The sequence below is a fragment of the Hemitrygon akajei genome, chromosome 2 (genome assembly GCF_048418815.1).
Source record: "Hemitrygon akajei chromosome 2, sHemAka1.3, whole genome shotgun sequence".
Classification (NCBI taxonomy): domain Eukaryota; kingdom Metazoa; phylum Chordata; class Chondrichthyes; order Myliobatiformes; family Dasyatidae; genus Hemitrygon; species Hemitrygon akajei.
Window position 1 is genome coordinate 88,321,919 of NC_133125.1, and position 25,600 is coordinate 88,347,518.

General features: G+C 36.8%; 1 protein-coding gene across 16 annotated transcripts in view; it reads left to right on the top strand.

Moving 5' to 3' along the window:
* LOC140714366 (R3H domain-containing protein 1-like) overlaps positions 1-25,600 on the top strand; it is a 160,318-nt gene that overhangs the window by 64,142 nt on the left and 70,576 nt on the right. For 12 of the 16 annotated variants that reach the window (XR_012095870.1, XM_073025577.1, XM_073025603.1 and 9 more), the window contains 11 exons: positions 4,115-4,238; positions 4,335-4,413; positions 8,313-8,372; positions 8,459-8,599; positions 12,106-12,214; positions 13,473-13,568; positions 15,468-15,505; positions 15,594-15,647; positions 15,778-16,004; positions 17,228-17,479; positions 24,023-24,174. Coding sequence is in view for 15 of the 16 variants with exons in the window: in XM_073025577.1 (XP_072881678.1) it covers positions 4,115-4,238; positions 4,335-4,413; positions 8,313-8,372; positions 8,459-8,599; positions 12,106-12,214; positions 13,473-13,568; positions 15,468-15,505; positions 15,594-15,647; positions 15,778-16,004; positions 17,228-17,479; positions 24,023-24,174 (1,332 nt within the window). In the remaining variant the exon portion in view is untranslated. The remainder of the gene's footprint in view (positions 1-4,114; positions 4,239-4,334; positions 4,414-8,312; positions 8,373-8,458; positions 8,600-12,105; positions 12,215-13,472; positions 13,569-15,467; positions 15,506-15,593; positions 15,648-15,777; positions 16,005-17,227; positions 17,480-24,022; positions 24,175-25,600) is intronic. The other 4 variants (XM_073025660.1, XM_073025679.1, XM_073025696.1 and 1 more) reach the window with 2 other exon arrangements.

Here is a 25,600-nt window from a genome sequence, read left to right on the forward strand (position 1 = left end):
GCTTTTTATTGTATATTGCAATAAATTTCCCTCAAAAGGATTAGTTGAAGAATGGATATTGGGAGCACATTTCAAATTTGCATTTGCCTTTCAGCAGAAAGTTTGATTGCATATTTTAAAATTCCATCAAGAATTACTATTGAGGCTTAATTTTAGCAGTATTACTGTCACTACCTACTGAAAGAAATTGGCAAAGGAGATGAAGTTGTGAAATCTGTTTAGTTTAGAATGCTGTAATGACGAATCAGGATCTAGAGAAAATCTGCAGATGCTGGAAATCAAAGTAATACACACAAAATGCTGGAGGAACTGATGAAGGGTCTCGGCCCAAAACGGCAATCGTTTTCTCTTTTCCATAAATGTTGCCTTACCTGCTGAGTTCCTCCAGCATTTTATGATGAATCAGAAGATGAGAAGACTTTATTTTTTTAGAAGTCTGGATTGCTTCAATGGAACAGTGGACAACTGAGAATAAAGAGATCAAATTATGATTATAATTAAATAGAAATTGGTAATTTTGGTTGATAATTCACTGAGATTTTCGCCATATGTCACGTAACCAATGTTTAAGAAGTTTAAAACTTACCTTTTGGTCAGTTTTGTTGCCTTTTGGTCTTTGCATACTGGTACGTACTTTTGCGCATTAAGACCACAGATTTAATGCATCTAGTTGTAGTCTCCATTGTGAGAGTTAGTTTGGCAATTAAATTATTGTGATGGTGTCTGTTTGAGTATAGTTATTTTAATCTTTAATGAAGACTGCTTTTTTTAATATAGATGGCAGAGGTTTACTAAGCTTTGAAAGTAGAGTTTGATGCATTGAATTTAGATGATACAACTGTCTAGAAGGAGTTGTGTATTCCAAGCAAACAAGGAAAAAGTCATTATTAAATAATTAGATGTATGCCGATTTTAGTTGCAGTGGCTCTGAAGTTTTAGTACTGTGATGTGAGTGTTGAACAATGTTTATTTTGTACTCAGGTTTCCTAATTTGCATTGCATTCAGTATTTGGGGCTGTTAGCTTGTGGTTGCTGAGAAAGTGTGTTGGTGCAACTTTATACTTGGGAGCATGTTTGTAGATTAATTCTATGCTCTAATGTTTAATATAAAATGGTGGGGTGTTATCTGGTGATATATCCCTGGACTTCATTTGTTTTATCTCAAGTATTGCAGTACCATGTGTCATAACAACCTTGCTTTAATGTTAACGGAATAATTTAACACTTTGCAACTTGGGTATCGTAAATATGCCACAATATTGTGTCTTTAACTTTTCTTGGAGATTAAAGTAACTTGTGACATTTAATTTTGTCCCTGCTACTGGGCAGCCAATTACATAGATCTTTGGCCAGCAGGTTCCTTGGATATAATGGCCAATTCTACTCCAATAATGTGTTTGAACTATTTTAAATCTTATCAGTTCTTTAGCCCTACTAAATTTCTTCAGTATAAATGGTATTGGAAGAGTACAACTACTCCCTGATAATGGCATTGTCTAAAATAAGTTGTTGGATTTGCAAAACCGTCCAAGATAATGCAGTAGAGAACAAAATGATGTTTTTAAAAAACTTAAGGCACAATGAGAATATTTGGACTTTTTGCCTAATGGGAGAACATAACACGAGGGCAAATTCTTCATTTCTGGTCAAAATGTCTTTATTGTCTTCTGAGTATGGGGATAGACACAGAGAAAAGGGGTACTTGGGAAAGAACTATAGGTGATGTTGGATTCTGGGTTGAGTTTATTGTCATATAGCCAAGTACATGTATGCACTGTTCAAAGTAAATTCATTATCTATGTGTATATGCTGTTTTGAGATTCATTTTCTTGCAGGAATTATGGGGAAAAATAAATACAATAAAATTTATGAAAGATTATATATAAACAGACTGACAAACAACCCAACATGCCAAAGAATGCAAACTGTGCAAATAAAAAAAAAACACTGAACAGGTGCAATGAAAAAGCTTAATTGCCATAAAATCACAGGAACATAGCAGCAATCACAATAAAAACATTAAACTTTTACTAGAAAGAATGCAAATAGAACAAAAATCTTGCTTCATCTTAGTGCCAAATGATCAAAGTAGTTGTAGTGTTACTATACTGTGTGGTGGTTAGGGTTTTCTGGGTTGGATCCAGAACTGAATGGTTGAATGGTCCCATCTCCCCACCTTTTATCTCTACTCCTCAATTTCTTTTCTCTGCTCCTGCTGAAGGTTCTTGGCCTGATACGTTGACTGTACACTTTTCCATAGATACTGCCTGGCCTGCTGAGTTCCTTCGGCATTTTGTGTGTGTTGATCGAAGGAAAGCAGCTGTTCTTGAACCCAGTATTATGGGACTTCAGGCTTCTGTACTTCCTGCCTGATGGTACCCGTGAAACAATGGGATGACCCAGTTGATGGGGATCTTTGATGGATGTTGTTTTGTTAAGGTGGTGCTCCTGTAGATATTGCCAGTAGTGTGAAGGGATGTGTCCATGGTGTATTGGGCACAGACCACTATCCTTTTGTTCTTGCTTATTTGAATTGCTAGACTGTTATGTAACCAGTCAGGAACTATTCAACTGTATATCGGTAAAAGTTTGTCAGTGTTTGGTGAAAAACCAAACTTCCTAAGAAAGTAAAGATGTAGGAGGAAGTGCTGTGTGCCAAGAAAACAGTGCAGACTGAGAGGTAAGTCAGAAAGGCATGGAACAGGCTCTATCATCCAAATGTAATGAATAACTGTCCATGAAAATAATAGTAACAATATCAACATGTGATAAATCAGATGACAAACCTAGTGAAGGCAGTGTGATGAGAAGAGTATCGATTATTTCAAATTGAGGGAAAGCCAAAGAGGAGTTTAAACAAAAAACAATCAAATAAAAATCAAGGCTACATGTAGGAGCTATCCCAGAGCAATTACTGAAAAGATCTTGAATTTTCTATCACTACAATGTGCAGTCAATTCACTGGCTACTTGTCTTTCATTATTGTATCAGTCCAAACTGCCACATTGTCCAAAAGACAGTTAGCATGAGGAATGGAGTTGATATCACAGTTTACCACAAAATGGAGTCAGTTTATTTAACTTCAGTTTGCAATGTCATGGTCAGGCTTGTATAGGTTCCATCAAGGACAAAGCTTGACCTTGGCTAGCCCCTCTTCTGAAGTCTGTGGCCACCCATACTCTCACTATAGCAAAGCACAAAGGATGCTTCATGTTGTTGATGTCTGCCTGTTGATTACGTTCTGCACTATGGAGCTGCATGTGGCCATTAAGCATAGCTTGATGACAATGCTTACACTCATTGTCAGATCTCAACCTGAATGGATAACTTTTGTGAGGACACTGCAAGATTTTTTTAAAAAAAGTAAATGTAATATTAATGAAACAAGAAGCTCAACTTTTTTGGAAAAGTTTTAGTATTTTTAATTTTACTTTGTCAGTTACATATGCTATGATGCATTTCCAATGTGTCTTCCTTATTCTTGGTAATTATTGTTGAAAGAAAGTAAGATAGAAGAAATTAGATCTGGATGAATCAAAAAGATTGTTAGAAATAAATGAAAGGATCCATCCTTCACTGACAATGTGCAGTGTCCCACAGTATTTGTCATCAATTAGTGCTATTTTTAGATTGTTCTTGGGTTTGCTGTCAGCTGCCTTCAGGTTATTGGACAAATCTCCTTGTAACATGAGAACAAACATGAGAACTGTTCTGAGGATGTTTGAAATTTGACTGGAATGGACTAAAATTAGGTGACAAAGATTTGTCTACTCTGCAATTTCCTATTTTGACAGCATTTCTAAGTTTCTTCATATTACTGTCATTTATTTATTGAGTGATACTTATTAGTACAGTACAGTTACATTTTGCTGGAAATCAAAATTTGACCATAAAAAAACGTCTGCTGTGTAGTTTGCGGAGAGTGGATCAGAGGCGTTCTATCCAGGGCATCTACCAAGTAATTGAGATCAGTTAGGAGAAATTATTGAAATATTTGTAAGGAAGAATTTGGAGACCAATGTTGTTAAATTCCATGCGCAATGCTAATTAATTTGTGTTGAATACATCTGTTTCTTGAATTTTTGTTCCAACAATTTGCTTTATGTTTACACAGGATAAAATTCAACTACAATTAACACAGACATTTGATAAGGAAGAGCAACACACGAAAGATGAAGCTGAAAAGGAAGAATGCACAGACAAACCAGATAAAATGCATAAAAAAATGTTATCAAGAGGTTCACACTGCTTTTCTTCACTAAAATACTTAGAGATTTTAGGTGCTTACAGAATGACTTGTAAATGAATGGAAATTCTCCATGTCTTTTAACCAGATTCCAGCCAAGAATATACAGATTCCACTGGAATAGATCTTCATGAATTTTTAGTAAATACTTTGAAAAATAATCCCAGGTATATATAAAGATTTTTTTTTTAATGCCTTAGAAAATGTAATATTATCATGTTGTGTTTATTTTACTGTTACTATACTTGTTAAGAGATTTACATTACAACTAAGATCAAACCAATCATTACTATTCATTCTTTGCAGTTTGACCATCCAAATACCTGCTCACTTACTCTATTAGTGATCTTTCTGTAAATAATTGACAAATGTCACAATTCAAAATGTAAGACTTTTATGATAGAATATTTCAAGATGCATCTGATGCTTCCATTCCTGTTAATGGTAAAATTTCAATGAATTCAAGGCTGGACAACAACTTTACTGAAAAATTGTTCTTGGTAAACTGCATTCAGATCTATTTATTTGTAACTTTATCACATTAGGCCTTGCTGTTCTCAAAGCATAATTGATAAAGAGATATAAAGTATTTCTTTCTTTCTTTGAGTAGGGGGCAATTTTATTTCTAGTCCAATATTGATGATTAATTTCCCTCACAGTTGGCTATTGGGATGGTACATGCATATCACCCCAATTAGTCAGGACAGAGCTTATCCCCTCCCCTAACTGGTGGAACCTGCCTGCCACCTTTTTACCTCCTTATCCATCCATCAGTCACTTCGGGCTCGTGTCTCACCACTCTCCCTCTCCTTTATATTGGCCATCACCCCTCTCACTCTGTTCAGTTTTGATCCAAGCAGTGTCTCCCCACACACCTCCCCTCCCCCCCCCCCCCCCCCCCCCCCCCCGAAACAGTTGCTGCTTGACTTGCTCCAGGAGTTATGAATCTTGCATACATGCTTTCTGATCCCTGGAAACCTTGTTATTTCTGAAGATGGATAGTGAGATCACAACACAATGGCAACAAAATTGAATTAGACTTGTGTCCCACAGAATGCTACAGCTGCTACAATACTAATGATCTCTGTCAATTTTCTCAAAGCAGGGTGAGGGCTCTTTTTAAACGTTTGTTTATCTTGTTATTTTGGCTAATTCCTCACAATACATACTGCTTGGATATGTTTGTATTAGTATAACCAAGCTTAGTGCTAAGCAGAGGAGTTTATAGCTCTAGATATCTGGAAGGGCCGAATAGCCTACTCTTGCACCTATTTTCTATGTTTCTATATCTGTGTATATATTTTAATTATTTTGTGATCAATAGATAATAAAAAAGACAAACATGATTTGTCAAATTATCTGTCTGATTGTTATTTAATCTGGACCACAACCAGCAATTAAAAAGAAATGTATAAATGCCTTGTTGACAAATGCACTAAAAAAAAAAATAGCAGACAGCAATTTCTCCACAAAATAGTGCCAGTAAAATGGGTCCCACAAAATAGAGAACTGAACTCATTAGAACTAACTTAATAACAGCTTAATAAATCATCCTACAAACTAAATTTGTGCAATACTGACTCGAATTCTTCAATTTTTGTACTGTAATCAAGCAGAAATAAAGCTTGCATATTGTCTAGAGGAGTGTGTGTGTCTTTACAAAGGTGATCCCCATATTTAAAATGCCAATTCCATATGAAGTATTTGGCAACATTACAAAGGTGCACAAATAATGACTTCTAATGAAGAAATGCTCAAGACTAAGTTAGGTGAGAGTTGAAATATTTGTATCGGAGAAACTGAATAGCCTCACTGCTGCGATTTTTTTTTTTGGAGACATTTTCTCCTTACATAGAATGAAATGCTTTTATACCACCCTGCAATTAAAAGGATTAGTGAATAATTTCTTGTTCTTTAATTTAAAATAAAATCTTCTGCCTTCAAAATTTTAGCTGACAGATTTTTAAAAAATTTATTTTTTCTCAGAACACCTGTCCTTATCACTCTACCATTTGCTGCATAGCTCTTTCACTCTTTGAACTTAATTTCAACTATTCCTCCTAACTTCTACCCAGACCCAAAGCTGGAAAGCATTTGAAAGTGAGAATAGATACTAGGATGATACCACGAGAAAGTCTACAGATGCTGGAAATCCAAAGCAACACACACAAAATGTTGGAGGAACTCAGCAGGTCAAGCAGCAGCTACAGAAATGAAAAGGCAGGTCTTGAGTACTGAAGATGAGTCTCAACTCGAAACCTCAACTGTTGGTTCATTTGCACGGATGCTGCCTGACCAGTCTAATACTACTGGGCCTGTCATCGGTGAAATAGGCATTTGTGTCATTACCTTTCTTCACCGAAGCTTACTGCTGAGGGGAAACCCCAGAACGAGTTCATTTTCTTTCAAGCACAAGTCATTTTTACACTCAGTGAGGTGATGACAGAATATAGGCTTAGGATTTATGAAAAGACAATATAAAGTCTTTTTTCTGCCTTGAATCTCTCTTTCATGCTTGAAATTCAATAAAGACATGAAATGATTATGATTGTGCCTTAGGATGTTTTCCTTCATAACCTAAATAAAATAAGTTTATTCTTCTGTACGACAATAATTACACTGCTTGTGTCTGATGGTTGTTTCTTCAGTTGCAAACCTATCCAGGTCTCCCAATGATCCTTTACTTCACTCACTTAAAGGATAGAACCCGGATCTTTGTACTTTTGAATCGACACAATGACAATCACCTTCATTTTACTCATTTCCTTGAACGCTATTGAAGTTATCTGACAATTTCTTTTTTCTATCCAAGTCTGTGCACTTCCAGCAGAGACTTGGAACGGCTGTCGTGAGAGGAAAGGCTCTCCTCATTTAGTCATTTACTTGGTGTTCACTGAGCACAGATTTGGAGCTTGAATTAAGCAATGGCATCTAAACAATTATCCAGTCATTCATTTCACAGTCATAGACTAGTACAGCACAGGAAGCAACCATATGGCATATGAAGTATGCATATGGTCTTTGGCAGGGCTGTCCAGTTAGTTCCACTTCCCAATCTATTTTTCCACTCCTTTCTCCTTGGGGCTCCAATAGATTCTGAATTGAACACCTGATAAGCTCCCTACCCAAACCAAGTATTGTATAAACATCTATTCTCTGATTGTTTCTGTTTCTTCTGCTTGTTACCTTAAATATTTGTCCTCATGTTAGCAACACCAGCTCTCAAATTCATTGTAATGTTTCAGCAATGGACCTTTCTTTGTGGACCCTTTATAAATGCAAGTACCTGCTTGTGATTACCTTTCAAGCATAATTCCTCATTTATGGATGCTCCTTTTTTTAAAAGAACTTCTAAGCTACTGAGAAATTAGTGCTGCTGAAATTTTATAATAAACTGCAAATATTTCTGCAGGAAACCATTTCACTTGTGTGAGCTAAACCAACTTGGATAGAAGTTTGCAGTTAAAACTTCAGATTGCCAGTTGCACTTTGGATTAATAAAAATACTGAAGATGGTAATCCGTTGAAAATTTACTGTTCACCCTTGCAAAATCACTGTTTTTGCAGAAGGCTATTGATTCACTAAAGTACCTGTAACTAAGCAGGAATAACTCCAAGGCCATTAAAGTGCACCAATGTGATCTCAGTTTGGGTGTCAGATTCTGAATCTGTGGCCGAACTTTAATTATTTTCCCCCCAATGAATGATGCCAGAGCTGAAATCTGTGAAACATCTCGAGACCAGGATTCCTCTAACGGCCTCTCCAAAAGGACAGAAGTTCCAGCTTCTAACCTCTTTATGCAGCTTTGTTCTTTTGTAGGCCAGCTTTAAATGTTTATTTGAGGTCTTTTATAAACTTACTACAGGTGAGCTAAGTATTAGATATGTTAGACTGCACTATGTTCATAAGTGTTTTATCAATGTTAAGATGGTGGATTTATCATTGAAAGAAATACTGCTTTTGCATCTGTAAGGAACTTAACGAGTAGATGATTTTAAGTTGCTGTAAGTTTTGAGTGAACAAGCAGATTTATGAATAATTCTAAGTTTTTGTATTGTTCTTCAGGGATAGAATGATGTTGCTGAAGTTAGAACAAGAAATTCTGGATTTTATCAGTAATAACAAGTAAGACCTACTATTAATGCACCAGTTTGATGTGTTTTTTTTTGCCTGCGTATTGTTATCAGTTGTATCTTTCTCTTCCTTTTCAGTATTCAGTATAGGAAGTTTCCTCCTATGACCTCATATCACAGGATGTTGTTACACAGGGTGGCTGCTTACTTTGGCTTGGATCATAATGTTGACCAAACAGGAAAAGCTGTGATTGTAAACAAAACTAGCAACACGAGAATGTAAGTGGTTTCACTTGAAATTGTTTTGGTTTGAAGGTTAATATTATTTCTGAGTTTATACTGTTCTGAGTTTTGATTTCTAGTGGGAGGTGGGCTTCTAAAGATGTTATATTGATGGCAACATTCATGTCTTAAACATCTTCAACACAAAAGAGATCAAAATGGAATTCAATTACATAAAATTGACACTCTACTTGAGCTGCACATCTTAGGAACGAGTAACCAAAATGTTGGCTGAGATTAATTTTGAAGGAGGCTGTATACTGTATATGTGGAGAAAATTCAAAGGCAGACATGCCTTGGGAAAGAATTGCTTTACTGGACCTGGGTACTGAAAGCACAATCTCTGAAGTACATCAAAAGAATTGAGGCTGCCTAAAACAAATCTATAGAATAGATTGATAACGGCTGGGGTTATGGGGATGAGGGTGGCTTTAGAGATGGAAACTGATTACTTTGGAAGCAATAAAGAGAACTGATGTGGAGCATATGGCTCCCTACTAAAAGCCTGGTATGCTGCCTTCAGTGTGGTGACAGAACAACTCTGAGTGGCCAGGAGAAACTGTCTTGGGCATCAAGAGACTCAGACCCTCATGCTCAAAAAATTCAGGAACACCTATCTGATAACCTCCAGCATATGTGGCTGTGCATGAACAGCATTACTAACTTTGCAAGGTTAAACATTTACTGTACCAGTGACGCCTCAGTAAGAATACTCCAAACAATTTTAATCAAGGCATGCAACACAACACCAGCCACGAAAGCAACCCCTCTCCCAGGAGAGCAGCCACTGTCTGCAGAGAGTCATCTCCCATAAGATATACAGGCCAAATAACATCCCAGGCCAAGTGTGAAGTAGGGATACCAGTTCGCTGATGTCTTCAACACTTCACTCATCCAGGCTGCTGTACCCTCATAATTCAAATCAGCCACAATCATTCTTGTACCATAGAACGATGCACCTTCAGAACTAAACGACTATCAACCAGTGGAACTGACATCATTCATAAGTACTTTAAATAACTGATCAAACATCTCTCATGCACCTGGCCCTGACACACCTGGAAAATCAGGACACTTGTGTCATGGGCATAAGGGCACTTGTACTACTGAACTTCGATTTCCAAGGTGGAGAGAGTGGATCTGCCCCAGTGCAACAGCTTTTCCACTATTTAAAAACTCTCCCACAGGTTTTCTGTCATCGTCAGATACAAAAAAACAACCACCATGTATTTATTTGTTTTATTATTGTGTTCGATACTGAAAGGATGGAAAAAGCAATCACTTCAGATTACTATTTTCCATTCTACATCCTCCAGAATAACCTTTGTTCCTGAATATCAATTTATTTGCAAATTACATTTCCATCCTGTTTAATTTAAATGCTCCCACGTTCCACCCTGTCAAGTCTTCCCGAATGTTCTCATCTCCTACCCCCTTGTGCTGCCTTTTAAAACTGTTTTTATCTCTGTCTCCTGTTCTGATGGAAGGTAATCAACCTGAACATTAACACATTTTCTCTCCACAACTGCTGCCCAGCCTGCTGAATATTTCTGATATTTCTTTTTTTTGCTGACATTATTTTAACATGGTGCTTAAGAAACAACAAGCAGCTTGAATTTTAGACCATTGATCCAGTGATACAAATTCAAATCCCACAGTTGGGAATTTAAATCCATGCAATAAAATATTTAGGGATCGTCTTTGTAGTGATGACCACGAAACTGCAAGATTGTTGTTGTGTTCTTCAGGAAAGGAGATCAGCCTTGCTTATGATTATTAAGAAATTTCTCAACTAAAATGCAAATTGGGATAACTAGTAACTGTTCAAATCCTACAAATGGTTCAAAAACCCCATCAGAGCAATTGGTTCAGGGTTCAATATTCAAGATGGTTTATTGTCATTTCCAGTACGAACGTTTAAAGGAGAATGAAATGTTACTCTGGGTTCAATGCAGCACAAAAAAACACATTGAAATAAAAACACAATAAATATAAATACACAAGATAGCTTGTATACCTAATTTGATTGTTTGCCCATAAAGTGATGTGTCTGTACATAAGGTGACTGACAGGAAATGATAAAGCAGTGGCAGTTGGTGTGGAGGGTTGGGTTAGTGGGTGGAGGTGTTGATCAGCCTTACTGCTTGAGGAAAGTAAATGTTTTTGAGCCTGGTGGTCCTGCGTAGCCTTCTCTTTGAAGGAAGAGCTACAGACAGTCCATGAGTGGAGTGGGTGGGATCCTTCATGATGTTACTGGCCTTTTTCTAGTACTCTTCTGTATACGTGTCCTTGATGGTGACCGTGATGTGTTGAGCAGTTTTGTATGTTGTCAAGCCTTTCTGGCTGCCGTAGTGCAGTTTCTGTACTATGCAGTAATACAGCATACTAGGATGCTCTCTACTATGCATCTATAGAATAATCTGAGTATTGGTGTGCATAGTCCAGCTCTCTTCAGCCTCCTCAGAAAGTAGAGGCGTTGGTGAGCTTTCCTGATTCTGTAGAATGAGTTCTAGGAATGAGATGTGGAATCCCAGGAGATTGAAACTGCTTGTAGTTTCATGTGACATCCATCATTAAGGCCCCCCATCATCCAGGACATGCTCTCTTCTCAATGCTACCATCAGGGAGGAAGTACAGCAGCCTAAAGGCACATGCTCAATGATTCAGAATAGCTTCTTACCCTCTGCTATCAGATTTCTGAATGAATGTTGAGCCCATGAACACTATCTCATACTTTTTAAAATCTCTTTGCACAACTTGTTTAGTTTAACCTTTTTAATATATACTTAATGTAATTTACAGATATTATTATGTATTGCAACGCCACCTAACACTGAATTTAATAGTATATCCAGTGATATTAAACCTGATTCCGATTCTGTGTTGCCAATGTAAAGAGGGGTGAGTGGTGTGAGTTCTCAGAAATCAACAACCTTCCGCTTTGTCCTATTGACATTGAAGAAAAGATTATTTGCCTGACACCAGCCCTCAAGCTCTTCCACCACCTCTCTGTCGGCTCTCTCATCGTTGTTGGTGATGAGTCCCACCACAATGTGTCATCGGTGAAGTTCACAATGTCATTACTTGGATGTTTGTGTAAGCAAAGTCTACAGCAATGGGTTCAGCGCCCAGCCCTCAGAGGCACCCGTGTTGAGGATGATGGGGAGGGAGGAATGGTTCTGCATCTTGATTATCTGAAATATGTTAGTTAGGAAGCCCAACACCCACAGTGGTTTATTTAGACAGGAGGATTGGATTTCGTTTACCAAGGTCTGTGGGACAATAGTGTTGAATACCAAATTGAAATCCAGAAACTGCATTTTATGTCAGTGTTAAAAATTGCCAACAAATTGTCAATAATGCTTACAAATCCAGTGGGATTAATATTGTGATGAACATTGATGCTGACTGCTGAAAACAGTGCATTCTTTGACATTAATGTCACTGAGAAAATATGTATTTTGATACTTAATTTTTGTCATTGCTCAATTTGTTTTTTGTAGACCTGATCAGAAGTTTTGTGAACATATAAAAGATGAGACAGCTGATGATTTTCAAAAGAGGTATATTCTTAAACGAGATAACTCGAGCATTGACAAAGATGATAACCAAGTAAGTATCCAATTTACTAGCAGTCTTGGAGTGCAATTCTGTTGAGACAGAGGCTGAGTGAAGTATTAACGTTTTATTTTCCTGGAGCAGAATTTAATAACTGAACAGAATTGGAATGCAGTCTGAATACATGATAAAATAGAACAAAATAGTTTAATTTTTTTTAAATTAAGGACTTTAGTAAATATTGTTTTGCAGCAAAATTTTCAGATGTTTTTAAGACTAAAATACATTTTCCTTGCATTCTGTTTATTAAATTATCAGTTTTGATTCTTGAAAAACATAATTTTGTCCTATTTATTTGAATGTTTTATCTACAGATTAAAGAAACTTAGTTACATAATTGCTGTGAAATATAGCTTATTTCAAGTAGCAACAAGATGCATTTGATTCAATAGGTGACATTCAACGAGTCCTGAATTCTACGTTCATTAATTACAATTAATGGAATAACTTTAGTGAAGTATTAATATTCTATTTTTTCTTGTAGCTTATTTTAATTTTACATTGCTTTACATGCTTGTGTATATGTGTACCACGTCCTGTATACTAAGTCCTATATGGCCACTGCAGTAAGCATTATTTGACACTGTTATACAGGAAAGGTTATTTGAAGAATATTGCATTTTGCATCAGAAAGAGTTGAATTCAACATGGTGGCAGATGATTATTTATGAAAGTTAATTTGCATGTTTTTATTGTAATTTCCTCAAGTGAGCATATTACATGACTATTTGGATACACACTAAGATATTTTAGTTTGTATTCCCTCATTTGAGAATTTTATTTTAAGTGAGTGAGAACCAGCTAATTATTTTAAAGCTTGGTTGCATAGTTTAGTTTCAGTTCAAGCCATGAACGATTGCTCAGAAATTGTAATCCATTCTTTTAACCAAGAGATTGCTCATGGGTATAATTGGAATGTTTCACAGTTTGAATAAAGCAGAATAAACAGGTTAATTGCTCTGAATGAATCAGCTAATAGTTCAGTGGAATTTTATGGCACAATCAGGAAAACATCTGGAATTATGTAAAGATGGAAGCACAAACTGCCTTAGGAGAATGAAATGTACAATGACGAAGGTGCTTAGAAAAAACATTTTTGAATGGAGAGGGCAGCTGTGATTAAGACCAAAATTCATTTTACAAATTTGTTTTCAAAAGAGATATTTTTGGTATTGTTAAAGCTTCAATTAAATTCATTTTTACTTTAAAGTATTTCAATCTCCTAAGAAGACGATGTGTTCAAAATTTCCAGATACGTATCAGATTGCGGCATGATAGAAGAAGCAAATCAATAGAGGAGAGGGAAGAGGAATATCAGCGGGTCAGAGATAGGATATTTTCTCAAGATGTAAGTATAGAGTGAGAAAGGAGAAAAGTAAAATTTGGTTTTAAACTGGACATTACTAGCTGTGTATGAGTAGCTGAAATATCTAGAAAGTATTGGACTTGACCAATTCAGTTGTGGAGATTTTAGAGTCCATGATACATCAGTTAATTGAAGTTGAATGATAGTCAATCAAGCAATCTTTGGTTGTATCACATAGGATGCTGTTCCATTTACTTTGGTAAATATAAACAGTTCATTTCACCTGTTTGTTGAAACACTTGAAAGAAATTTTAAAATATTTCAGTGTGAGCAGGCGATACATAATGGAGTAGGGCACAGAAATCTGATGAGCTACATCTTATCTACAGCCTGCATTGTTCATTAGCGTAATATTATAGATAAAGAACCAATTGCCAATTGTATAGTGCTCTTGTGCAGATGCTTTGCAAAGCTTTGCCCTGTTAAAGATAAATCTGGGTGGGTTTTTTTTTACGAGTTAGGGTTATAATGCAGGTGATGTGCAGTCTTATGGTATATTCTGCCAATGGCAAAGATGATATTAAGATATGGTAAATGTAAGGAATCATTTATCTGAGGTAGAGTGTTTGAATGTGAAATATGAGAAATGGGAAAAGTAAATAATGCTTCTGATAGATGGCATATAGGACTGAAAACCTAGATTCATTTAAAACTGAATCTTCACTTTGTAAATTTGTACCCTGGAGCTTATAGGGCTGAAAAAGCTAAACAGCATCACATTGACTGGTCTGATAGTTCAAAAAATCACAACATTTCATGCCAGTTTGGTCAATTCTTTGAATTGATGCATTAATTTTGATTATGGCATTTCAAAACCATCCTTGTGCAAATTCTTGTAAATAATTCTCTCCTGATGTTGCAACTGGCATATAAGCAAAGGCTGAAAGTACAGAAGGACTCCAAGGTGCACTTGTAGCAGTTTGCATTGAGAAAGCTTCAGTTAAGCAGTTTTTGGAAACAAGAATATGAAGAGGCTTTTATAATCATGTTGGCTTTTTATCTCAAACTGTTCATTAATGCAGACACTCATAGCATCTTATTATCTCTATATGTTCGTTAATGTGGATGCTCCTAGCATCTTCACTGCTCAAAACTCTGTTATAACATAAAACAAAATTCTAAATAAATGGAATAATCATTTTTGTTAAAGTCAAAATCTTTAAAATGTTCAAGTTTTTAAAACCTAAATTGCCTTTCCAAAAAAATCCTGCAAGGGGTTTGAATTTGTTTCTGTAGTTTTCAAACTTAATGTAATATATTTCAGGCAAATTGTTCTTCTGGGATCAGTAGAAGACTAACAAGTTTACAGTGACAGAAGTATTTTTAACAGATTTGTGATTGCTCAACTATGTGACTTTCACATGAAGTTACCTTCACATTGGTTTTATGTGAATCTTTAAGCTCACATAAAGTAGTTGAACAAATGCTTTTAGCTGTTTTCTTACATTGGATACCAGTTTTTCTTACATGTGAGGATTTTTACGTAAAGCTTCAAAGTACTGTAATATCAATTATGACACAATGCAAAGAAATTTATTTAATGCATATAGTTATAATTGGTAACATTTTTTAAATCAACAGCTTTCTGTTTTTGTTGCTTTGCTTAAACCACTGTTGCATCACATTTGTTTGAAGGTGCAATAAAACTCCTAATATAGAAAGGATGCAATTTGTTTATAAAAATTTTGTTCTGAAAAAGCATTTTGTATTGATTACAGTTCTTCATCATCCTTGTAGGAAAAAGTGAATGATATACAGTGTTTAATTTCGTACATTTTTAGTTTCAAAGTGCTTCTTTAAAAATTGATCAATGGAGTAACATGAAACAACTGTTAATGGTCCATTTTGTTGATTATCATCAAAATTTTGTTTCTCTTCCAGTTGTCATTTCCCCAGGATAATTACTTTACAGATAAAAGGTTAGTGCAATTTGAAAAGGCAACTTAATTGATTTGTTATACATGGTACTTGGTACTAAAGTTTGAAATGCTCTCTTAATGTTGACAGATCTCCTGAAGAAGAAGCTGTTAATAGCACCCAACAAAGGCGACAGATATTTAGGTATAGAAGAGATGGTTCAAGTTTTTTTAAAAAAACTATTATCTTTGCAGATGCTGATGATTTTATTCATTCTTTAATTTGTGATTTGATGAAAAAATGAAAGTTGTGTTTCTTTTGTACCTTTCTTCAGAGGAAATAAAGACAGCACAGGGAGATCCTCCAATAGCTGGCAGAGCAGTACTGAAAATGAACATAAGTGGTCAGAGCCACGCCCCTGGAGTAGTACAGATTCGGACAGCTCCAACCGTAACCTGAAACCTGCAATGACGAAAGCTAGCAGCTTCAGTGGAATATCTGTACTGGCAAGAGGTGATAGCTCTGGTAGCAGCAAAAGTACAGGCAGGCTTTCAAAAACAGGTACATTCCTCTTGTGTGTAGCTATTCACCATAACAGTAAAGTACTCATTTGGCAAATGCTGTCTTTCAGGGCTCAAGCCAATTTTCCATTTCTTAACACTGTTTTAATTAATTTAATAAGCTTTTCTGTTTCTCCTTTCCTGTAGCTTGTGACTCTTGCTGCTCATCCTTTCCAGTATTTTACCAGATTAGTTATCTAATGTTGAACCCACAGAATGAGTGCTTACATATTAGTGGACCAAAAAAAGTACTGCTATTTGAATCTGGAGCTCAAGTCTCCACACACTGTGGCAGGAAATTTATTTTTTTTTCTTTCCTGAGTTCAACCGATGAACTAATAGTGGTCCACCAGTAGTTGTTTGACTGACATAAGCTCTTCTTCCATGCAGTTCAAATGCCAAGTCTGAAGCTTTAACCAGGCTATGTATTTTTATCAAATTATTGCAGAGTCAGTCAGGCAAGCCTTTAAAGAAAATATTCTTCTTGACAAATTAGTGCTATACTGTTTCAGTCTACTTTGTTTATCCAATAAAATGTGTGCTGTAATTAATTTTTAAAAAAAAAGAAAAATCCTAAAATGTAATCTTTCTAATTGAATTCTCAATCTAATTTGGGAATATCCATTTTGTCGTGTAATTGGAGAAAAATCTATAATTATGTTAATCACTGCAGAGATTTTTTTTAGTGTACATTGTTAGATTTTGTAGTTTTACCTTGTTCAAGGCAGTGTACTGGTCTGTTAATTTGAGTTAACATGTTATTCTTTAGTCTTTAAAATGGCTATTAATTTTGCTTTCTGGTTCATGTTATGAAATGTATTTTTACTCACATCTGAGTTGCTGTGAGTCATCTTTTATTTTAAGTTTCTCTTCTGTGATCACTTGCAAGTTAATATAGAGATATAAAATCACCTTAGTGGAGGGAAAAAAAACACTGGCTGCTTAGCATCTTTTATTTCTGGCTGATTTTGTTCCTTTTTAACCTTATGCTTACTGAATTAATTTGCATGTTGAACAATTGTATCTAAAATTAATATCTGCTAAGTTAACTGATTAGTTTGTGCTTTAATACTTTTAACATGTAACAGTCAAAAGGGAATATACTGATTTATTTTCCCTAATATTGTGCATGTTTGAACTCTTAAATTCATCTAAATGCATAGAAAGGAAAAAGGCATGATGTTTCTCTCTCTAGATAAAGATTTCTCGTTGCTCCTTTCCCAGGTTCAGAGTCTTCTAGTAGTGTAGGGTCATCCACGGGTTCCCTTTCTCGCACCCATCAACCTCTTCCAGTCACAGCTATGAGCCAGACTCATGGTGTGCCAGCCGTCTATTCAGCTGTCAACACTAGTAATTCTCTTACCTTTGATGGTGGCATGAGTGGGCAAGTGATTCCTACTAGCACTAGCTTCTTTTTGCTTCCCTTGGAAGCTGCAGGCATACCACCTGGCAGTATTCTCGTGAACCCTCAAACAGGTTGGTATACGCTGCTAGGATTATTTGTTTGAAGTATGTTGTCATCTGAAATTTACAGTTTCTACACAATATTAACATGAATGTTTTTCAGGCCTTTAAATGCTGTGTTAATTTAATACATTAAATGTTTTCTTTAATAATGTTTTTAACTTTATACAAATGGTGCTGTCTGTGTTTAAAAACATTCAATTTGAACTCATTATTGCTTTTAATAAAATATAAATCACATTATTCATGTTGAAGCATTATGTAACTATGTTCCAACTATTCTGCTGATCAGCAACAAATTGGTCAAATGTCTAGTGACCAAATGTAATACAAATTAGAAATTGTGATCAATTACAGTGCAGGTGTTTTTTAGTGTAGGTCTGAGGAGTGGTCAGAGCGATGACTAGCAGAGAGTACAGAGTAGAATCCAACCTTGTCTGATACAGTTGTTGAGATTTATTAAAATTGTGTTTATTGTTGCTCTTTCTAACTTTGGAAAGCTAGGAATCTATGCGAGACTTCGGTAAACAGTGCAGAAGCCAGGAATGACTGGATGACCCACTCCATTGCTTATAAATTAAGGAAAGTAAGGGGAAAATGGCAGGGAAATATTTTCAGAGTTCAATGAAACCAAAATTCATTGTTTCCCTTGCATTTTTAGTATTTAATATTTTCATTTGATAGCCATAATTGGATATATTTCTATCCACCCTAATTGGCCAAGAAAGTTCGAAGTACTTGTTTACTGATAATTCATTCTTTGCTTCAATCAAAACAGTTCCAACTCGTAAAATTTTCACTAAATGGAAGTAAGTTCCTTAACCTATCACTTGCCATGGGTGTCTAAGTTTATTTATAAACTAAATGCTGTGGAAAAGTATTTTCCAGAACTTTTTCTTTCTTCGAAGTTCTGTAGGATATTGGTAACATTAAATAGTAATGTTAACAATAAATATTTAATATAATTATTTTCTCACCATATATACCTTTAAAAACGTTGATGGCTTATGAAATTATTTCTTCAGAAGTGATTGGAATATTTACTGCTGAAGTATGAGTTTAGATTTTGTGAAAGCCCTTTAATAGTTGTTCATAATGTTTTAATGGCTTAAGCAGTTTTCAACTTTTTTTAGACATGAATATAATTTTAATTCATGTTACTTTTGGAGTGCATGTTACCAGTCTTTTGAAATGTTTCTGGCATATGGAAATATCAGAGATCTCAAATTTAGGGTTAGGGCCAGCCCAATTAATTCACCTTCTCAAGTGAATCTTGCAAATAAATAGTGAAATAGAGCAAGTCAGATGGATGTTTTGCACCAGATGTTGTGTGCATAGTGCATGTTAGATATGATATCAAAGTCACTTGTCATCATTGCTTTTTGAACTTGTAATCACCATAATCAACATATTATAGTCACCATGGTAACTTGACTTTGAATTGAAAATAATTTTCAAAATGGTAAATGCTAGACTGTTGTGATTTTTATATTTTTAAATGTTAGCTTGTCACAATGAGTATGACATAAATTTAATGGTTAGCACTGTTAAAATGCTTGGCTCTTAATATTGACATTGTAAATGATTGCAAATTAATTGTAAAGATGTTCAATATTTGATATTGTAATTTAATCTAGTTATTTAATCTACTTTTTAGCAATGTACATCTTTTAACATTTTGGTTATTATGCATTCTGAGATAAAAGTCAAAAGAGAATATCTCCTCTTCATCATGCAGAGTCATAGAAAAGCACAGCACAGAAACAGGCCCTTCGACACATCTAGTCCATGCCAAACCATTTAAACAGCCTAGTCCCATTGACCTGCAGCTGGACCATAGCCCTCCATACTAACCATCCATGTACCTATCCAAACTTAAACATTGAAATCGAGCCAGCATGCAACATTTGCACTGGCAGCTCATTCCTCACTTTTATTACCCTCTGAGTGAAGAAATTTCCCCTCGTGTTCCCCTTAAGCAATTAATCTTTCACCTTTAACCTGTAGTTGTAGTCCCACCCAACCTCAGTGGAAAGCGACTGCTTGTTGGATTTACCCTATTTTTGTATACCTCTATCGAATCTCCCTTCAATCTTCTACATTCCAAGGAATAAAGTCCTAACCTATTCAGTGTTTCCTTGTAACCTAGGTCCTCCAAACCCAACAAAATCCTTGTAAATTTTCTCTGTACTCTTTCAGCCTTATTTACATCTTTCTTGTAGGTAGGTGACCAAAACTGCACATAATATTGCAAATTAGGCCTCACCAATGTCTTGCACTATGTCAGGATAACATCCTATCACCTGTACTCAGTACTTTGACTTAAGAAGGCTAATATGCCAAAAGCTTTCTTTATGATCCCATCTACCTGTGCTAACATTTTCAATGAATTATGGGTGTATATTCCCAGATTCCTTTGCTCTACCACACACATCAGTGCCTGACTGTTCACTATGTAACACCTACCCTGGTTGATCCTGTCGAAGTACAAAACTTTGCACTTGTCTACATTAAATTCCATCTGCCATTTTCCCAGCTGGTCTAAAACCTGCTACAAGCTCTGATATTCTACCTCTCTGTCCACTACGCCCCCCAGTCTTGGTGTCATTTGCAAATTTCCTGATCCAGTGAACCAGATTATCACCCAGATTGTTGGTATAGATGACAAGCAACAATGACCTAGCACTGATTCCCGCGACACTGCACTGGTCATGGCCTTCAGTCAGAGAGACACGCACATTCTGAGACCCATAAAACCGACGTCTAAGCTAATTTACTACCTCATCTTGAATGCCCAACAACTGACCAGCCTCCCAAGTGATATCTTGTCATGTGCCTTGCTAAAGTCCACATAGACAACTTCCACTGCCTTGTCTTCATCAATTTTCTCAAATCTCTATAAGATTGGTTAGATGACCTACCATGCACAAAGCTATGCTGACTATCACTAATCGGTCTCTCTGTATCCAAATGCACATAGATCAGGTCTCTTAAAAACCTTCCAATAATCCAATAATCTCTCCCCCCCCCCCCCCCCCCCCCCAACTGATGTCAGGCTCACAAGCTTGTAATTTCCTTGTTTATTTTTAGAGCGTTTCTTAAACAGTGGAACAACATTAGCAGCTACCAATCCTCCGGCACCTCAGCTGCGGCTAAGGATTTTTAAAATATCTCTGCGAGGGGCCCCTGTAATTTCCACACTAATTTGCCTCAAGACAGCAAACACCTCCACCTCTGTAATCTGTGCAGGGTCCATGAACTCACTGCTGCTTTGCCTCACTTCTATAGACTATGTGTCCGTCTCCTGAGTAAATACAGATACAAAAAAATCCATTCAAGATCTTCCTCCATCTCTTTTGACTTCTATAGATTAACATTCTGATCTAACAGGACCAATTTTGTCCCTTGCAATCCGTCTGCTCTTAATGTATCTGTAGAATCCTTTAGGATTCTCCTTCACATGAGGTCTGTTGGAGCAACCTCATGCCTTTTAGCCATCCTGATTTCTTTCTTAAGTGTCCTCTTGCATTTTTTATACTTCATAAGTACCTCATTTGTTCCTACCTGCCTATATTTGCTATGCAACCCTTTTTTTTTTCTCTCAACCACTGTCTTAATATCTCTTGACACCCATGTTCCTGCAGCCTGCTTTCGTTGCCTTTTATTCTGGCAGGCATATACAAGCTTTGTATCTCAAAGTTTCAGTTTTGACTACTCACACTTATCAATTACACCTTTACCAAAAAAAAAGCCTGTCCCAATCCACGCTTGCCAGATCATTTGATAACATGAAAATTGGCCTTTCTCTAATTTACAATTTCAATCCGCTGACCAGACCTATCTTTTACATATTTACTTTGAAACTAACAGCATTATAGCTAGATGCAAAGCATTCACCTACACAAACTTCTGTCACCTACCCAGTCTCATTACCCAATAGGAGATAAAGTATTGCACACACTGTTTTGAACTTCTACCTACTGATAATGAAACTTTCCTGAATGCATGTGACAACCGCTATCGCATCTAGTCCTTTTGCCGTAAGGGAGTCCCAGTCAATATGTGGAAAGTTAAAATCACCTACTGTAAGTACCTTTATGTTTCTTGCAACAGGCTGTGATCTCTCTACAAATTTGTTCCTCTAAATCTTTCAGACTGTTGGCTGGTCTGTAATATCGCCCCATTTATGTGGTCATATCTTTCTTATTCCTCAATTTCACCCGTAGCACCTCTCCAATCGAGTTCTTCGGTCTGTCCTGACAGAGCACTGCCATGACATTTCCCTGACTAGTCACACCACCCCTGCTCCTTTAATTCCTCCCACTCTGTCACATCTAAAACAACAGAACCCCATAATATTGAGCTGCCAGTCCTGCCCCTTCTGCAACCATGTCTCGCTAATGGCTACAATATCACAATTCATGTGTTGATCATTGCTCTGGAGCTCAAATGCCTTTCCTACAATACTTATTGTATTGAAATATATCCACCTCAGAACATTAATTGGACTATGCTCAACCTTTCAATTCCTGACTTTGTCTGAGGTCTTAACAACATGTCTCTACAACCTCTTCACTATCTGTTCCAGCACTCTGGTTCCCATCCCCCTGTAACTTTCCCCCCCCCCCCCCCCCCCAACCACCTATACAGCACCGACAAACCTTCCCTGCTTGGATATTAGTTCCTCTCCAGTTTAGGTGCAAACTGTCTCTTCTGTGCAGTTCCCACCTTCCTTGGAAGAGAACCCAATGATCCAAAAGTCAGCATCCTCCCTCCTGCACCAACTCCTTAGACCTGTTAAACTGTATGATTTTCTATGTCTGGCCCCTCTAGCACGAGACACGGGTAACAATCCTGAGATCACAACCCTGAAGGTCCTGTCCTTTAACTTAGCACCGATTTCCCTAAACTCACTTTGTATTTAAAACAGTACTTAGATACTGAAATTCATTTTATTCCCATGTCTAATGTCCATGTGCACACCCCCCTTTGACCTCTGTCTCACAATAGAAAGAACGTCTTTCCTAAGGTCAACAAAGATGTCTTGATATTAACCTACCTAGAAAAGTGCACTGAACATTGTCAAAAACTACATTCAGAGTTGCTGCAATTTTGAAATAAGTTGGATTTAACAGGAAAGAAGAGTCAGTGATAGCTTTAATATATATTGATCCTGTAGCACAGGAAGATGAGCAAGGGCATTTCAAAAAACGCCAAATCAGAAAGAAATACATGCCATAGCATTGGACATTTTATACAATGAAAGTATCATGAGAAGAGAGGCATGGAGAGGTATTAAGCATTGAGGAGTTTCCTGAGCATTGTAATTGCTGTAAGCACGGCTGACATTGGTAGGAAAAGGCAGAATTTCTGTTAAAGGGAACAGATTTGATTGTTAGCATTTGGATTGGTGGAGTATAAGATGAGGAATTTCATGGCCATGATTTTTAGCCAATTGATATTATCAAGGATGCAGCAGACTACTGAGAATTGCTAAATTGGTCTTTGCCTCAATGGAATAATCATGGTAGCTCTTGCCATAGGTGGAGCTGGTATAGAAATTTGCAGTAATTACAGATAAGCAGCTCTTATAACAGGGAGTATGTAGACCTGAAATTGAGACTGTGGCTGAATAGAGGGTGTTATTAGTAAAGTGATTATTCCGTGAATGAATAGAGAGTAAAGCGAAGTTGGTACCAAGGAGCCACGTTGAGATAGGCCTGCAGATGATATTTGACATTATGTACAGAAAGTACTCCCCAATGTAGCAACTGGAAGGCTAAAAAGTGGTAGACTTGGTCAACCCCCTGTTTTACAGCTGACCGCATGTCTGCAGGGACTACTGCCAACAGAAAGGATGTTCTGGATGACAATTGGGCAGATGTGAGGAAGAAACACCAAGAACAAGCTCTGAGGGACTCTGGGACGCTGTTCTAAATGGGAAGAGAAAACATTGGAGATGTTTTGACTATGGTCAGATGAAACGAATGCTTTCAAATGACAATCCTGCTGAGCTGAATTATAAATTAATGGCATTAGGGGAGACCTGTATGGATGTAGAATACAATGAGATTGCATGGCTGATCATAGATACTACCCAAACCCAAAAGTAGGTTATAGAGGTTTGTTGAGTGTAGAAAGGATAAGTGGTAGGGGAAGTTGATCTGTTGCCTCTATCTTAGAGATCAAACAATCCGTGAGTTTCCTGAACATAGAAGTGAATGTGGGGCATGGTAGCAGGTTTTAGAAACACTTGGTAATGTGGGAATATCTGCTTTTCAGGATGACTGAAGTTTATACTGTTTTGGCAAAGGGAGACATAGCCTAGTGTACAACAGTTCTTTTGCTCTTGTTTGCATTATGTAGTCGTGATCTGCTACACACCTTCTGTTCTCCATGTTTGTACATGAAGCTGAAGTACCACATTTTAATTTCCTTTGTTTTCTGTTGACAGCGATGTTCTGTTGTTTAATTTAAAATCTGAATCAAACGGGTGTATATTAATAAACAATGCTTTTTTTATGTAATGGACACTTAAATCATTGTCCCCTCCAGGTCAGCCATTCATGAATCCAGATGGTACAACAGTAGTGTATAATCCCCCAACTGCCCAGCAGTCTGTGAGGAACCCTGTGGCTGCCCCAGCACAGCCACCACCACCAACTGTTCCACAGCAGCAGCAAGTACCAAATCAGATCCTTTCTCAGGTTAGTTCTTCATAGATTAAATCAAAAATGTAAATTGTATGTCAGGAGATAAGATAGTATGATTGACCATTTTAAGATTTGAAATGAAATTGAATATAGTTCAAAATTTGACATTTACAATGATCACTCAGATGAAGCTGAATGTAAAAATCAATTCTTGTGCTTTACTTAAAAATATTGTCCATAAAATTGACTGACTTGACTTATAGATCATAGTTGTATAAGAGTATTACAAAGTTAAGTTGATAATTAAACTCTACATGGCATAGGTAATTAGTAGTTTCTTCAGATGATAGAAATTTTGGTAACTTTTCTTAGCCACCTTTCACTGTGTTCCATTGATTGACAACATTTTTCAGTGATGTGGTGTCTCTTTTTGGTCACATTTTAGATAGATACTTTATTGATCCCAAAGGAAATTACAGTGTCACAGTAGCATTACAAATACACAGATATGCAAATAAACAAACGCTAAAAGAGAAGTAAAAAATAATAAAAAATAAATTACCTCAAATAATCTTAACATGAGGGGTTTATCACTTCTCTGGCTATAGATTGACTCATTATACAGCCTAATGGCCAAGGGTAAGAATGACCTCATATCATGCTTTTTGGAGCAGCGCATTTGTCTTAGTCTGTTACTGAAAGTGTTCCTCTGTTCAGCCAAGGTGGCATGCAGAGGGTGAGAAACATTGTCCAGAATTGCCAGGATTTTCTGTAGGGTTCTCTGTTCTACCACAGCCTCCAGTGTGTCCAGTTTGACTCCTATAACAGAGGCAGCCTCTCTAATCAGTTTATTGAGCCTGTTGGCATCACTTATGTTGATGCCATTGTCCCAGCACACCACCACATAGATGATTGTACTGATGAAAACAGACTGGCAGAACATGTGAAGGACAAGCCTGCATACTCCAAAGGACTTCAGTCTCCTTAGGAAGTGAAGGTGACTCTGGCCCTTCTTGTACACAGCCTCTGTGTTGGTGTTCCACTCAAGTCTGTCATCCAGGTGCATCCCCAGGAACTTGTAGGTCCTCACCATCATACTAACCGAGAGCAGTGGAGGCTTAGTCTTCCTAAAGTCCATCGCCTGCTCCTTTGTCTTACTGTTGAGCTGCAGATGATTCAGCTTGCACCATTTGACAAAGTCCTCCCATCCTCCCTTTATGCACCAACTGTTGCTGAGCCATCAGAGAATTTCTGCAGATGACATGACTCAATGTTGTATCTGAAGTGTAAAGGGTAAACCAGAAGGGAGTCAATACAGACCCTGTATTCTGCTACATTCGAATTAATTAGAGAATACACAAGTTTGGTAGAGTATTTTGATTATATCTAGAGTTTGAAAAATTAATGAAATCATTGGTTCACAAACAAGAGAAAATCTGCAGATGCTGGAAATCCAAGCAAAGCACACAAAATGCTGGAG